The sequence below is a fragment of the Notothenia rossii genome, assembly GCF_949606895.1.
Source record: "Notothenia rossii genome assembly, chromosome: 4".
NCBI classification, from domain to species: Eukaryota; Metazoa; Chordata; class Actinopteri; order Perciformes; family Nototheniidae; genus Notothenia; species Notothenia rossii.
The window spans coordinates 20,730,416-20,747,337 of NC_136902.1; the positions used below are offsets into that span (position 1 = coordinate 20,730,416).

Genomic DNA, 16,922 nt, shown 5'->3' on the forward strand with positions numbered 1-16,922 from the left:
TTACATAATCTCAGAGCAGGCTCTTTTTTGAGGTTGCATGTGTGAGCGAAGCATTTAACAAGCAACTCGGCAGGATGCACTCTTCACAGATGCTTATCCGATGTGATGTGTTCCAGGTGAGCTGCCTCGGGGTGGAGCCCAGCGTGGAGGGAGATGACGGCCGCCTCGTGCTGACATCACGCAACCCTGACGGCAGCGTGGTGCGCTTCCAGCTGCTGGCCTCTTCCCCTGAGATCTGCAGGGCCTGGGTCAACGATGTGGTTCAGATCTTGGACAGCCAGCGCAACTTCCTCAATGGTTAGACCCAGCTGAACTCTGAAGATTACACAACATCCCACGCCATTTATCCATAAATCATAATTCATCCTGGCATATATTTCATCCTTCCATATATAGACTTAAGTGCACTTATGAATCAGTGTAAGATGAGAGGAGTTTTTTAGTTTGACCATGTATTGTGGCCTTTGGAAACCCATTCCTGCCCCCGTTCCAAGAAAATGTTCTAAAAACAAAAATGTCATGGTCAGTCAACATAATGAGATTCAATGTCAAAATTGTCTAATAGTACTTTATTTATACTCCCTTTTCAATGTTTATAGGCAGTTTACAAAGATGTACATCACATAACAATCTAGTTGTTAGCAGATTCAGTGTTAATTCATTATAATTCACAAGTAAAATATGCCCCCATAAAATATGTCATAATTATTGATGTAAAAACTGCACATTAATAAACCTTAATGTCCTTATCTGCCTTTACCCGCACAATATAAATATGAATTTCAATGCAAAGTAAACGCGATGAAGTAAACTGACAAAATAAATGACAATGTCATCCAAATGACACAATGCTTTGTAAAATGTTCAGAATCAGGTACAGACCATTGTTTTGTTTTTTGTACTGTTCTCGTTTCTGATTTTATGTAAAGCGTCTTTGAGCACTAGGAAAAGCGCTATAAAAATCCAATTTATTATTATTATTATAAGTACAGTCTATGTTTCTGTGTGTCTCCTTCAGCCTTACAGTCACCCATTGAGTACCAGCGACGAGAGAGCAAGTCTAATAGCCTGGGCCGCAGCATGAGGCCCCTGCTGTCTGCTGCCAGCGCCCTGCGGCCCCATTCCTCCGCCTCCATTGACCGCCATAAGCTGCCATCCCTTCACTCTCACAACACCTCCCTGCCCACACTCTACCTGCCCAGCCAAGGCCAGAACCAAGGACCCATCGAGACCTACGCACTGCGGGAAGTAGGTTTCTTTAGCTGTCTCCTTCTTTGCCCTATACTGTGACAATGTTCTGCTGCTCACTCAAACACAGTATTTCTATTTATGAGACACTTGAGACACAGCCAGGCCCGTTATCTCTTAAAGTTCTCCTATTATACTATTCTTAACATATATTATAGGTCTCAGATATATACAAATATATAGAAAACATGTCTATGAAGTATTTTTCTCAAAAAACCTGAGGGTTTTGTTTTTTGACACATATTTATGTATAAAAGACATACAAAAGTGCATTTTGCATGATAGGAGACCTTTAAGCTTTTTTGACAGGGCGGCTGTACTGTCACACATATGGAATAATTGAAATAACAAATGATATTGTGTGCATGAACTACAGTGTTGCTGAGTGACCTACCTGTTGTTTGCCTCTGCAGCCCACCCTGGTCCAGCCGTGCCCTGCTGACTCCATCACTGTTTCTCTGTCACATGTCCAACTGGGCTTCACTGATCAGCCAAACTGTCAAGCTGTGTCAAATGGGATGTACACACCCACCACACAAAGTGCACAGGTAGTGTATACTCATGCATATAGAGACTAAGCTGTGAATACGATATCCCTTCAACTGTAATTATTTCAGAGCTAAACTGGGTGCTCCTGGGTTGTATCACAGTCATTATTCAACACCAGCAGTGGGATGATAAATGACAAAACAGGAAGTTAACCATACAGGGAATAATTGGCTATTGTACAACATATTACCATCATTCCACTCTGCTCATTAGGGTAATTAAAAGATGAAAGACTAATACATGTTAACCATTTATTAAGACACAAATACAGTGAAGGGTTTTTTGAATCATAAGAAGAGTTCAGTCAGACAACTCGCGTGTTTCTTTAACATGTTTATTAGAAGCAGCCTATAGTTGAGTTTGGCGTCTAGGCTCGGGCCTCATCACTCCACAGATATACTGTAGATAGCACGATGAGTGATGATTAAATAACTAACCCCCGAGCCTACAGGTGGAAGCTGGGGTGGAAGCTGGGGTGGTGGTGGGGCAGGCAAGCAGCAGCGATGTGGAAGTAGCTGCAGCAATATCAGCAGCAAGCAAAGCATAGAGAGATATCTGGCAGGTTCAATAGAGCGGCTTATCAAGAAGACTCTGTTTGGTTGGCTGTAGAGTGGCAAGGGGCGTTATGTATGAATGCAGCATATGTGCTCGAGTTGACTGCCTGAACTAGCTCGCAGGCTTCGCCCCATTTATTTCTCCCCCTATTGGATGAAAAGGGAATCGATAAATATCTGGAAAGTTATGAAGGAAACTGAATAACTTTTAGCTGTGCTGGTTTCAGTTAGTTGAATACAAAGACGGAAAATTACCACATCTCTGTTTTACACAAAATACAACAAGGTTCCATTTCACGCCTGTCTGCCTTTGCCCTGTAGTTTTAACCATCTGGTCAGTCAATAATGGCAGCATCCTGTTGTTGGGCTTTACATTACCATTAGTGACGTCTCCCTCTGTCATCACTGGGCTGATGTCCTCAGTGTTGACAGCCCATCAGTTGTTGTTCTCCATACTTCTCGCTGTTTACTCAGTCTGGATAGGCTTGGTACATAATAAACAGGAAGCTAGCTGAGCCAGACGAGGAAGTCAGAGAGAGATGCCTATCAAAGCCAGAAAAAGGTTTCCCATAATTGTGCTGGGATGAAAGGACGGACCTGGGCCAATGCATTTTCAGACTGCAGCTTTTATTGGAAAATTGCGTTAAACTAAGTTTCTTGTTTGGTATAAAAGTATTATGAGTGAATATGTGCAGTACATGGAAGTACGTTGTGATGAATGTTCCCTCTATCCCCAGCAGAGAGCAGGAGAGGGCTGCCGGAGGGGGCCGCCTGCTGATGCTGGGAGCCAGGCTCCACTGTCGGGCCCCTCAGCCGGACGTCGCCCCAGCAACCTGGCTCAGCTTGCCGAGGACGACCTATGAACTCTGAGGCTCGCTGTCTCCTGGGGCAGGAGGACAGCAGCTAACGCCACAACTGAGGAGACACGAATACTTCTCCACTGTCTGTTAATGCCAGGCTGGACCCTTACCTGGTTCAGTCATAACTTATGGAGGATACTGAAGGAACCTGAGGGAACATATGAAGGAATTATGGGCTGAAACTATGAAATTACTTTTTTAGGGAGCCATTTAATGGGTAGCCTTGGCCACTTTTGAGTGTCCATGGACAGTACCCACTACCCAGTGATACTGGACTGGTATGACAATTTGTGCTTTCTACCTTTTTGAGAGATTGAATATCTTCTCTCTTTAAAAGGTCAAGGGGAATTCGTTTGATGAAGAAATATCCATTCCTATTTGGGGCGGTCACTGGAGTTACATGTGTGCCTGAATGTTTGTTTATGCAACAATGTGTGGATGTGTTTGTAAGCATGAACGTGTGCAAGGATTGGCAGTAGCTCCTATTGTATCTTTGGTAAATATCCTTCATAAACATGTTTTTTTCTGATGCCCCATTGTGAAGACAAGTACAGCCACATTACTACATTTTGTCATTCCCCTGCTGACAACTGCTGTTTGTGTTGACAAGAATAGGAAAGGCAGAACACTTGATTTGAACACGCCAGTGGAATTTCATCTGAAAGTGAAGAAGTTTCTGTCTTGCTACATAGCTGAGAGCTCCTGGGTGCTCTCTTATTCTGTTTGACCGGCCCTCGTTTGATCTGGACAAAAAAGGTGTGAGTGAGCCCCCTAGAGGTTCTCTGTGGGAATGACGTCACTTCAGAATACTTTTTCTCTCTTTGGGCAACTCCTGAGGAGTTTCGAGATACAGTAGGTGCATTCAAAGGGACTGCTGTGCTGACCCAAAGTGTTGCATGAACCATCTCTGTTGTGACTGACTGACACAATGCTGCTTTACACAGATCGTTCGTTCTAGGCAGAAGTAGAGAACCTGTGATTTTGGGGGAAAACACCCTTAAAAGTGCATAAACTTATATGAATTGTTTTATTAGTCCACTGTTGTTATGTCAAGGCTGTGCACCATTTCTATAATCTCTGTTTAGCTTTTGCCCTCATGGACTAAATACTGTACAGTGCATACCATAAAGCAAATCATACATTTCCACTTGTAAGATGAAGAAAGACCCTGGTATGCCAAGAAGTGTTACCGTTTCAGCTGGTTAAAATGAAGGATAAGATGTTGCTGGATAAACAGAGTGATGCTGATGGATCTGCATGCTCTTCCTCAGACAACAGTGCCAAAAAACAGTAGCTCGCCACTCAAGTATTTCATGCTCTTACTTATAGTTCAGTTTGCCTGTACTCTTACAAATCAATCATAGATATATGTGTTACTATCTGGATCGTAACGCCTAAATCACACCGAGAGAAGCAAGTAAATGAATGAGGCTATTTAGTTACTATATAAACGTTCTTCTCTGTGGCCAGTAGAGGTCCCCACAAGGCTTTCACTTCCAGTTAGATCATACAGCTGCACCAAAGATCAAGAGGCCTCATGTTTCAGTGCTCACAATCAAGCAAAAGCTGCTCAATGATCTGTCCAAAACCCAGTAATAAACAACATAAAACGAACTGAAAGGTGAGATATGAGTGGAACCATCTCACAAAATACATCTGCAGTTAATGTAAACTGTCTGTTTCATGGGAATGACTGATCAGGCAGTTTTTCTTTAATACAAAGCAAAGCCATTACGGAGAACCAGAAAGACACCAACACCAGGAGAGGGTTTGTGAATGCCATCATGTTTGACTGACTGTTGTATCATATCAAATAAAAAGTCTTTATGAAAATGGGTGTGGTGTTTATGTTTCTCTCTAAAATAACTGCTTTTATTGCCCACGGAGACGTATCTTTGTGTGGCTGTGGATCTTTATATTCTAAGGTAATACTATTATCTGACACATACTCAATATGTTTTTATTTTGTATTCATTCAACTAAAAGTGCAACTAAAGTAGTTGTATTAGCCATAGGCCATGGTCCTCTGACTCTACCTTTGGGAACCTCTGACGAAGACAAAGGCAATGCATTCTGCTTGCTGTAGCATCCCCCTTGCAGAAAGTTCAAACAGGATTAAAAACAAAGAGAAGAAACCCCTGGATGAGCAGACATCTGGTTGGCTGGCCTCTGAATAAAGCCCCTTTCTGGGCAGTAAAGCAAGGCCGATCGTAACACGGCTGTGATATATGGAGGAGGGGGGGAAGGGGTATTAACTTTCACAAGGGTGCAAAATCAAAGGGAGTTCCTGTCACCACTGAGGGGGTCTCAGCAACAGGGGTCCCATTCACAGGGAATTCCTCTCCAGTGCCCTCTGTTGCATCTGTTGACTCAATCTTCTCCATTGAGAGAAAGAAAACACTCATTAAAAGCCACATGACTGTGAACTTGATTGCAGCAGGAGAGACAAACAGCCCCATCAATGGATTGAGTATTTACTTTGAGGTGTGAAAATCTTTGAACAGCCCACCATGTTAGGGCTTCTTTAGGAGCTTCTTCCTTCACACCAACAGAACAAAGGCAGCATTTGTATTCTGAATGCCATCAGATTATCATTTAAATAAAATGTTAGATCTTTAGGAGCTCCGGGGCATCCGAAATTCACACGTTTACTGAATGAGCTAAGAGGGTAAAAAACTTTCACTGTCAGTCACAGATACTGTATTTAAAGGTAAGACAATAACATCATTGGAAACAGTGTACGTTTCAGCAAAGACAATGTTTATTAAAATGTACATGCGGCCATAACCATAATAAAATTGTTCATGATATTTATACATAATTTACAAAGAATTGAAACATTTAAAATGTTTGCTAATCTGAAGCCGTGGTACTTCACAGAAATCTGTAGATCAAAGACTTACATTTCAAAAAAAGATCCTACCTTGAAGCTAACAAATTAGGGTTTGTTTTGGAGAAGAACAAATCTAATTAACAGCAACAGAAGCTCTTTCCATTTTAAACCTGTTCTCAAGAGCCGAAATTATAGTGTTTTATTCAGCAACCTTCTGCTGTAAGGCATACATTTATTTTGAACATGATAATATGGACATATTAAGGTCAACCTTGTGGAACTCGCTTATGCACATCCTTCACAAAATATTTACAAAATGAATGTTTAAGATTTTTCCATTTTTCCATCAGTTTAAATTTAAACAAGTATTATTTATTTAAGGCATAATACCTTTCTTGTTTCAGGAGAAATAGTCTTTTGTGGCATTTTGAAGTAGACAAAATTCCACACAACTCTTGAAATATCACTCAAAAAGAACTTCAATTCATTTTTAAAGCTGCCTTGCCTCAAAAAGAACATGATAACCTTTTTAAAGATGGTCTCTAAATATATTTTCATGGTACTACTTGAAGTCAAAAGTAGGGCTTAGACAACAGAAGATGTTCGGGGAGCTTGATGCTCACCCTCTAGTGCAAACCTATGGCAGTGAGTGTAACACAGTCTGTTCATAGTTGATTATTATTGTGGAATGATGGATTACTCTCTCTTGATATTGGTGAGCAGCGGGTCCGTGCTCTGTGAAGGCTGCGCAGACCGGCTCTTCCTGGTCTGGTGGGTCTTCACATGTTTGGAGAGGTGGTCACTCCTCATGAACCTCTTGCCGCACTGCTGGCACCCAAAACGCTTCTCCCCGGTGTGTGTGCGGAGGTGCCGCTGTAGCTCGTCTGAACGGGTGAAGCTTTTCCCGCAGAAGAGCCAGTTACAGATGAAGGGCCTCTCCCCGGCGTGCCAGCGCAGATGTGCCTTGAGGTGAGAGGTCTTCTTGTACACTTTGCCACACTCTGGGATGTGGCAGATGTGCAGTCTCTTCTTTCCAAACTCTAACCCCCCTCCATTTGCCTGGCAGTTGGGGCACTTGCAGCGGCGGCAGCGGCGTGTGGAGCTCAGGAGGCCCTTGGAGGTGCCTTGGAGAAGAGCAGCTATTTGTGGCTGGTGGCCCAAAACCAGCTGTCTGCCTAGAGAGAAGTGATGGTTGGAGGGGGTGACGTTGGTTTGAGGTAGGCTCCACCATTGCTGCCCTTCGTCCATATGGCCTCCGGGCAGGTGATGCCGGGCCGAGGAGTTCTGGAGGAAGCTGGGGAAGTTTTGTGCCACACTGTTGTGCTGAGGGTAATAGGAGCCGGTGGTCTGCGACTGTGAGGACAGCACTTTCACGGGGGAGAGTTCAAAAGAGTAAGAAGAAGGTGGTTCAGCCGGAGGGGTGAGAGGCAGCTCATGGTGGTGGTGATGATGGGGGTGATGATGATGGTGACCCAGACTAGGCTGCATGTGTCCGGGAAACTGCACCTTGGGCACCGTGAAGGTCATCTGGTGTGTGCTGAGGGCTGAGCTGGGCGCCATTTCGTTGCTCCAGAGCTGGAACATCCCCGCTGTGGAGCTGACGGTGCTCTCGTAGGGGAACTGGGAACCTTCTGAGCCCATTGCACCCCCCACCTGCCAGGCCTGGCTACAGGTGGTGGCCAGGAAGGACAGGGCGTTGGGGGCTCCCTCTGGGGAGGAGCTGGGCGTCCGGTCCTGTTTGGTGATACACAAAAATACATCATAAGCCACACTGAAGACAAGTCCAAGTATTAAATCTTCATTCATTTAAAATAATATGACCTAATTTTATTACACTATCATAGGATATTGGCACTATATCTGAGCAAAAAAGTTTGAAAGAAAGATACATTTTAAACTTTTAAATAACCCTGCTGCTTAATTTGTTGTGTTTCCCTAATTGGGGTTTTCTGTCTTTTCTAGAACTCCGATTTTTTTTAAACAATTCAACCACTATGATAAGCTTAAATCTTCACACCGTTCAATCTTGTGAAGCATATTATTTCAATACACCCAAGTTGCCGAGTGGTGACTTTCACTACCAGTAAATAAAATAATAGAAGGCGTCAAAGATATGATTAAACAACAAATGTTGTGGTCGAATGTACTTATTGCAAGTCGCTTTGGGTAAAAGCGTCAGCTAAATGCAATGTAATGTAATATGTAATGTAACAACAAACCTGTAAGAAGGTGTGCAAAAAGTTGTCAGTCCTTTGTATCGCGAGCGCAGCCATCTGTCCTCGCGCTCTTCCACGCACCTGCAACACAAACTGCGCCGAGAGGCTCGAAGCACAAAGTCTCAACTACAGCTCGGGGTGCAGAAGAGAAGAAAATATGCTCTCGGATGACTCCTTGTGAAAGTAGGATGAAATATCCCGCGTCACTAAAATGTCCCTCAGTCCGCCAAGTAATTGTTGTCAGTGTGCGAGCAGTCCAGACAATCTGCTGTTGGAGCAGAGAGGTCTGAAGTTAGAGGCAGAGAGGCGCGCAGTAAATCCTTGCGATCATCTCAAAAGCGCCAGAGCTGTATCTTCTCTTTATAGAGTGAAAAGATCCTCTCAACGGGGTCTCCAGTATGATGCAGGAGAGCGAGTCAATAGATGGGAGATGTGAGGGTGGAAGGAGGGGGGGATTGTTAGGTGAAGGGGTGGGCTACTCATAATTTCACTCAATTTCAACCAAATGCTGACCTCAAGTGTTGACTCCTCCTCCAATTGTTCTGAAAAAAAGAAAGCATGATAAGAGGTTTCCTGTGATATCTAAATTGAGAGTTTGAACTTCTCCGGACATCCCATGGTATTTTCCACTTCTTTAAATAAAGAAAAGGTGCATGCATGATTTTGAAAAAACATTTCAAATTGTTTAGTGTTTCAGCAACTTTCATTTTCTACATTTAGAACCACGATATGCTGAGACTGTGATACACTCTAAGATTAAAATAGCCAACGTAGTCAAATATTTCCCACTGTTGGAGTATTTACATGCGGCTTCAAATCCACTGTGGGAATTTAAGTAAAGATAGTAGATACATGGATTTTATATTTTTGGCAACAACCAGTGAAGCAGTTTTGAATGAAAACGTTGGCAATCTACAGTCAACATTATATCTAGGCAAACAAACAGAGGTATGGGAACAATACATTCATACTTACAGGAGGGGGGGAAAAGTGCTTTTTCCTTTGTATCCTCTCATCTTGCATAACGTCATGCAACAAAGGATAGAAAAAGGGCAAAACAAGTGTTCATTTTTTTTACTTAATTTCCTGTAACCATAGATTCACTTGCACTTTAGATATGGTAAAAATTGGACATTTTACAATGTGAGTTTGAGTTAATGCATCATTTTGCTTAGGTGATGTTAACAGTAAATTAATAGATGATTAGGAACTGTTTTGGACAACAATTAATATTTACATTGATAGCAGTTTACTCCATTGTTTGGTATTTTCTCCAGATGTCACATAAGACACTTTGTGTTTGTCGGCAGGCAGTTCCCGGCCTAGCAGGCGTAAGGCTCACACACCATGAACACAGTGACAGTATTTTCCCTCACAAAGCTAACTGATAAAACTCAATCAAAGCCTCTGAGTTCTCACCAGTGGGTGACATGTCAAATAGGCTGCCCTGTGTGACATTCTCACATTTCAGAGTTCAAGTAGAGGCCGCTTCAGATCTTCTCCATTAAATGCAGATTGAGGCTTAATCTCATTCTGTAAGTCTGTTCACCATTACAATGTTAAGAGTTTAAATCCAGGCTGGGAACCTGCTTCTCATGTAAATTCCTGGTTCCTCACTTACCCACTGCTCCCTGTTTCACAGACTGTGATCCTTAAATAAACATGCCTTAAGGAGGAGCCAGTTAGAATTAGAAATACATTAATTTAAAATGTAAACTTTATAACTCAGTATGGGCACAAACGTAAAGGTGTTTGTATTCAATGTGTTAGTCATTTTTACTTGACAGTTACAAATAATTAAAGGTATTGAAGATGGTCTGTAAACTGTGTTTGGCTCAGGACTTTTTTAAGTTATTAGTGTGAAAGCAGATACGACAGGATTTAAATGATGTCCTTGACAGAGAGACAGCTCATTTTAAAACAAAAATATTTGTCCATGCTCTTATTGACGTGCAGACTTCAGCTGCAGCGTGCTAAAATCACACACTTTTTTTTCATATATTAACAAAATTGAGCAAATCTAAAAAGCTGTTATGGAAAGAAGAAATGAAAATGAAGACTCAAAAAAATATTTACAGAGTGTTAAAGCATATGCAATTATATTAGATTTAGAAAAAATCAATAGGAAAGATGTATCTTAATGAATTATAAATTAAAAGGGTTTCCTAATAGCTCTGGCTTGAAATGTAGGAATCAAAAAAGAATTTCAGAAAAGACAAACACATGCATTTAAATAAACACATGCATTTAAAATAATAAATCAATAACATGATTTAGTTTGAAACAAATTCCTTATGCAAATATTAAGTAGGTATGTGATGTAACTCCAACAGCATTGCGGAAAATAGTCTAATTCCAAATGAAAGTGAACATTTAGGATGAAAGAAACCCGTAGTAAAGAAAGAGCGGAGGACATGAAAATAGGAGTGTATCTTGGAAGCAGAGGTTTGCTGTGTCTCTGGTTTATTACGGAGCAGAAGTTGTTAATTACCCTGATTCTTATTTCCTGTCCCCTCTCCCCCACACCACCCCACCCCCACTGTACTGCCTCCCAGATGAGTGGCTTTGAAGTGCAAAGTACTCTCTCCTCACTTTGAACTGTGAAAACAATGCTCATGTGGTGGTGCTTACCTTCCCCATGTTACCTCATTTAAATAGACCTGGATACGGCTTGCACAGTTTTCAAGGGAAAACTCATTTCCAGAGAAAGAGGTCCCTGTGTTCATTAAACAGCTGGTGAGATTGCCGCTAATCAGGCCCGCTCCCTCCGTCATACACTGCAGGCTGCTCTGACTGGGTGGCTACCAGAAAATTCAACTTCAAAAACCAACACAGGCTACATCCCAACAAGGCGATGCAGACACTTTTATGCACCTATTACTAAACAGAAAATTAGCTCAAGAAAAAAAAGCACATATAGCTCAACCGTGTTTTTTCAGGGAGTTTAATGATCTGAAATCACTTGAGTTTTAAGTCCTTTTGCCCACAACAAAAAACGAATGGAGCTGTTTTTGTTGCAAACATAATCTTACTCTTAAACTCAGAACGTAGAATATGCGAGTGGCTGCTCAAGCTGTTTTTATCATGCCTGGGGGGCAGTTTAAAACCCTCAGATCACTAAATTGTCCCAGCTGTCTTGACCATCTGCACTCGAAAAGGGTAGCCGCAGAGGAAAGCGGCTTTTGTACTGGTGGCCATGTCAAAAAGCCAATTTTACAGCACCGTGCTGACTCAATTGCCCTCATGTGACAAATGCAGCCTAATGGATGAGACAGACAGCATGTAAAAGCCTGCTTCTAACTGAAGTGCTTCACTCTTTAACCATTCAAATCCAAGACAGGACAAGATGGGCCGTAATTACCATGACACTCAGTTTCATTGGGATGAGCAGCAGCACCAACAGCTGGACTTTACAATGCAACAATCTGATAGCTCATTCAGGAGTCTCTTTCCTGTTTCCTATTGAGTTAGAAATGTGTGTGTTAGTGTTTCAAAGGGAGGGGGCAGAGAGATACTAAAGAGACATTGATGCTCACAATCAGGCACATTGATAAGGTTTACTAAATCTAATGCGCCCCCTCAGTAGTGCCTTGGAGAAATCACATCGATCAGGATGCAATGTGGAAACTTTTCACATCAGTCACATCATGTTATTTCTTTTGTTGTGCTTCGTCATCTGAGCAGATCAAGTCCTCCTCCATCTGATTGTTGAGGACTGTTTCATGTCTGGCAATCCATACCTTTTTACTAAAACTCATCTTAAATACAAATGTTTATTTATTTTGAAAAAGGAGATGGATAAACTGATAAAAACAGCTTCTTCTTCTGCCACAAAGGTACATGCAGGTTATGCAAAAAATGCATACATTCTGAAGGAATACATCAGTTCATTCATCAGTTCATTCAAATCATTCAGTTATTTAGTATGAATATATGTATTTCTATATTTGGAGAGTATTTCAATCTCAGGAAAATACTTGAAACATCAATTAATGAAATAATATATTTAAACATATCTCAAAGGGATATCTTAAGTTGTTATCACTCTATATTTATTTTTAGCTTTTTTCTGCTGCAAACAAATCCTAACATGCATAATTAAAAAAATAACAAAAATTAAATCACAAATCTCAGAATTGCAATATGTTTTCATTACTTCTCATGCCGTGATATCACAGCAGGATCTAGTTTTGATTCCCACTCTGCATCACAGTTTACATCTGTAGGCTTGTGAGAAGTAGCAAACTACAATAATTCCCTCATCTCTTGTCCATTAGCATGTACAAAAACCCCAAAATCTCCAGTCTTGGGCAGACAGCACACATCCCCACTTGTCTAAGAAAACTTTTATCAATACCAAGAGCACTTGAAGTTTGTTTGCATTTTGTTTTCCAGCACTCTTAACAACTTCAGAAGTCAGATCACAGGAGTATCTGATCAAAGCGCTTCGTGGTTAGTTCTGGAAACACAGGAGTGCTACGCCACGCTTTGATACTCCACATCAATATTTCAATTCAACAATCACTTGACATGCACCCATACTCCCAGAGACGAAAGACGAAAGGGGAGGAAGAGAGAGGAAGAGAGAGGGAGAGAGAGAGATCCAGGGAAGATGTAGGGGGTTTGGGAAGTACATATAAAAGAAATGGATTGAAGAAATTCCTTCCTTTTTCACCTTTGTGGCAATGTTGTATAAAATGAGCTGATATTTCCTTTACACTTATAAAGAAGTGTACTAAAATCATTCCAAAGGCAGCCCAAGTTAAGTCAATACGTTTAAACATGCAACATATTTTACAAAATGTTGAATTGCCTGGCAACTTTGTCTCACAAAATGAAAACACAAAACTGACAGGAACTTTTGGTCTAATCGACTCAAGTTTCACAGTCACTTCACTTATATATCAGTGCTAAAACACTTGTCACAGTCTGAAATTCTAGGCAGAGGACGTGTTTCATGTTTTATCAAAGGAAAGTAGTACAGGAACTCTGCAGTGATAAAGATGAATACAGTCCATCTGCCAAATGTCACTTTCACAGTGCTTCATAATCATTTCATCATCTCTACAGGATATGACATGCTTTGAAGGTTTCGGCCTATACAAATATGGCTTTTGATCTGAAAGAGAGACTTGTAGCATGAAAAGACGTGTAGTCAATCAAGAGATATTACGTGACACTGCTACTGGTAAAGCTTCAAGTGTGGTTTACAGCACACTGTTACAGAGTCATTATGAAGATGGAGGCAGCAGCCAGTTAGCATAGAGAATGGAAATAATGAGAAAAAGTTATCGTAAAAACGATAGAAACATCTTCACAAAAAATATAAATAAACAAAAAGAAAAGAACCGGCAGTTTATGGCAAGTTACTATGAAGAAATATGAAGAGTATTGTTATGACCAGACCCTCAAGAACAATCACTATATAACCCAGTTTCTCGGCATTTCGTGTTATAGTCACGAAATTCATTGAATCTATTGATTCGTGTTCATCAACACGATTTTCCCCTTTTTTTCGTGTCACAGAACGATTTTAAAAGCAATGTAATTGTATTGGTAGTACGTTTCGTGCCTGCACCACGTCTTTTTGTCCGGTCGGGTCTTGGAATACCAGAAGCTGTGTGGTTCATAAAAACATTTTCTTACTCAATATCTTACCCTAAGCCTAACCCTATCCCTTTTTATTTAAAATTGTATAATGTCGGAGTTTTTTTGCCATCCGCGAGGAAAGGAAATGGGGCCCAGAGCCTCAGAATACTGAAATCTGTATTTTTTTGTCATCTTTTTTCCTTCTAATTTATTATTATTTGGCGCAGGCACGAAACATACTACCAATATAAATACATTGCTTCTAAAATCGTTCTGTATCAGAATACTGAAATCTGTATTTTTTTTAATCTAATCTATTTTTTTATTATTTACATTGCTTTTAAAATCGTTGTTGGTGAACACGAATCAATAGATTAATTTCGTGACTATAACACGAAATGCCGTGAGACTGTGTTCCTAAGTTTGTGAGCCGTACACATTATGGTAGGTGGACTTTGTTACCTTCCCACAGACCCATGCTAGCTCACCACCAATTTCCAGTCATTACATTAAGCCAAGTTGAACCACCCCCTGTAACTAGGCAACGCTTTATAGTTGTAATCAAGTGACCAGAAATTATGCAAGCTACACCCGTTTCTCATTGCCTGTGAAAGAGAGATACTCATTGTGGTCTGGTAAGTAAACATTTGTACAAAAAAACGTTTTTCGCTTGTCAGAGTACATTTTCTAGATGTCAGCTAAATCGGCTGTCATGTCAAAAAAAAAGTATCCAGGTTTAAACACATATATTGTATATGTTGATGTGTTGGCAGCGTATTAAACCATGTGAATCATTAAGCTAAAGATGACTCTGAATTTTAATGCTAGGCTATTTTTTCTAAAATGGTGGCTATGGGGTAAAGTGAACCATGGCCCTTGGGGTAAATTGAGCCAGTTTTTCAATGGAGAAATTAATGAATGTAGGCCAAGTTGATAATAAGAGCTCATTGTAGGCTACATTTAAAGTTAAATTTACCCTCTGTTTGATTGGTAAGATGTATGAAATTGTATCACCATTTGTATGATTACTTCCTTTTAACATGTTAAAAAAAATCAATCAATTAAATCGAAATTTATATTAAAAATATTTGAAAAACTAAGCTTGTATTTGGTTTGTTATTTATTGTTTATAGTTACCTTTAAGATTTGTTGTAGGTATGCCCAGGTTTGAACAGGTATTCCCAGGTTTGAACCGTGGTTCAATTTACGCCCTGACCTGGATCAACTTACCCCTACACTGGGGCAAGTTGAGCCACAAGACTTTTTTTTTAAAGAAATAATATTTTCACTGCCCTTGATCAAATATTAATTATTATCATTGCCATTGATAGGAAACATCCTGAATTATAGGTGTGTGTTTTCATTTTTACTATGTGTAATTTCTCCTTGCTTAGAGGACAGCATAACTAAAAAATGGCTCAACTTACCCCACTCTCCCCTATAGATACTGTATGTTTGTATAGTTGTTGTTTATGTGTATATACACATATATGAGAAGTTGCTATTTATCTTGCCTAACTTTGTTGTCCTGTTTAGTCGTAGGCTATGTTCATATTTACTTATACCATATACATGTTTGCTTCTGTTTAATAAAAGACACTGACAGTGTGTCTGTCAGTCGTCTGTCATCCTCTGTGAATTTCCTGTTGGTGCCTAAAGTATCCACTGTCGCACCTTTTCTGAGCACAATACGTTTATGTTAATACATATCCCAACACAACATTTAAAATTAATGATAACTAAATTACCAGGAAAAAATAATTGTTTATTCATAGGGTTTGCTGTGTAGACTCCCTAAAAAGATGAATTCCCTACAATTGGCTGTCTGTACAATGCCACATAAAATGAATAATAAAAAAGCAAACGCAGAGACAAAAGAAACAATGGGCTTATCAATCATGAAGTGTTTCCTAACGCGTTTAGACAAAGATGAACAGAGGTAAATAATTAGCTGTAACACTTGACAATATCATCAACAGCCACCAATTCAATGTGGGTATTGTAGCATCCAGAGACCCCTGCCAATTGATCTTATTGCTTTGTTCGTGGTTGTGGGAGATGTGAGCACCTGTCACATGTGATAATGCCGTCTGATCTACACTGCTGTACTCAGTGGGGGGACTGACTCCAGAAGGAAACAGGGAAAAAATCAGAGGAGTTATCAAAAAGAATGGATAGTCACTAATGTTCTGCTTCATGAACATGTTTAACCTTCTTTAACCTCACAAGAAGATTATTGTGTAATTGATGTCTGTGCAGAAGGCCTTTTATAGGGTTAAGAACATACCATCAAAGTCGTGGACCCCATTTCATAAATATTACCCAGGAAGCCCCCAAAATGCCATCTGGGAAGAGGGATGTCGGTATGGTAACTGGTGACTTATGGCAAGGATCCAGCTGAAATCTGAAATGCAGAGCGGAGATACAAGGGGCTACATGAGCAGAGGAGTGCCGCACAGCCAGAGCAGTAGATTTATTTGTAAATGTACGCCTGTGATGCCACTATCTGTTAAGCCCCTCAGTCAGCTCAGCCTGCGTAATGTGAGGGGAAGTGTCACCCTGTCACCACCATGCCAGGGATCAGCCTGCTGTTTGTGTGTACCGCAAACCAAGCCAAGCTTTGAGGAGGAGGGGGAGAGAAAATGACACAGGGGCTCTTTCATCTAATCCTTGTGGTGTAATTTGCACCTCAGTAAGTTTAATTGATGACTACTGATCAAATACCTGCCTTTGAAAATAAAATCTTTGGGATTGTTATTTTCCCCTTCAACCTGCAAAAAGAATTCTTAATGCAGCTGATGAGAGGTCTCTGACTGATGGATTCGTTTTTTTGTGAGTTTCCACTTTGGTTCAGTGTATTGAGCAACTACTACTACTGCTAATATTGTGTGTACTCCCTTTCATTCAATGCATTCACTTTTGAACTGTACAAAGTTCATTAAGCAAACTTGCTAGACTTTTCTTCCTTCGGCACACAGCAGCAGTAGCATATGCACCTGGGTTCTGTGTGTGCTTCTTCCTCTAGAGATCCAACCTGAACATCAATGTCATTCAGACAAACGGATAGTGACAG

The 16,922-nt window shown here is 40.7% G+C and overlaps 2 protein-coding genes across 4 annotated transcripts in view; one reads left to right on the forward strand and one right to left on the reverse strand.

Annotated features, from left to right (window-relative positions):
* arhgef25a (Rho guanine nucleotide exchange factor (GEF) 25a) overlaps window positions 1–5,044 on the forward strand; it is a 47,411-nt gene extending 42,367 nt beyond the window's left edge. For both annotated transcript variants that reach the window (XM_079679483.1, XM_079679484.1), the window contains 4 exons: window positions 117–297; window positions 1,019–1,248; window positions 1,662–1,796; window positions 3,089–5,044. In XM_079679483.1, the coding sequence (XP_079535609.1) occupies window positions 117–297; window positions 1,019–1,248; window positions 1,662–1,796; window positions 3,089–3,214 (672 nt within the window). In that variant the 3' untranslated portion in view covers window positions 3,215–5,044. The remainder of the gene's footprint in view (window positions 1–116; window positions 298–1,018; window positions 1,249–1,661; window positions 1,797–3,088) is intronic.
* Window positions 5,045–5,962: 918 nt separating this feature from the next.
* Window positions 5,963–9,594, reverse strand: sp5l (Sp5 transcription factor-like). Of its 2 annotated transcripts, XM_079677401.1 has the most exons (4): window positions 9,236–9,594; window positions 8,774–8,802; window positions 8,264–8,528; window positions 5,963–7,778 (listed from the first exon to the last, which is right to left on the reverse strand). In XM_079677401.1, the coding sequence occupies exons 3-4, from the start codon at window positions 8,315–8,317 to the stop codon at window positions 6,741–6,743; spliced, it is 1,092 nt and encodes a 363-aa protein (XP_079533527.1). In that variant the 5' UTR covers window positions 8,318–8,528; window positions 8,774–8,802; window positions 9,236–9,594; the 3' UTR covers window positions 5,963–6,740. The 2 variants fall into 2 exon arrangements, with proteins under 2 accessions (XP_079533527.1, XP_079533526.1); XM_079677400.1 differs by having other exon boundaries at window positions 8,264–8,802.
* Between the last annotated feature and the right edge of the window lie 7,328 nt (window positions 9,595–16,922).

Coding starts and splice junctions, on each gene's coding strand:
- sp5l (XM_079677401.1), bottom strand. CDS start 8,317: ATGGCTGCGCTCGCGATACAAAGGACTGACAACTTTTTGCACACCTTC. Junction 7,779..8,263: donor TTTTGCACACCTTCTTACAG/GTTTGTTGTTAC, acceptor ATCACCAAACAG/GACCGGACGCCCAGCTCCTC.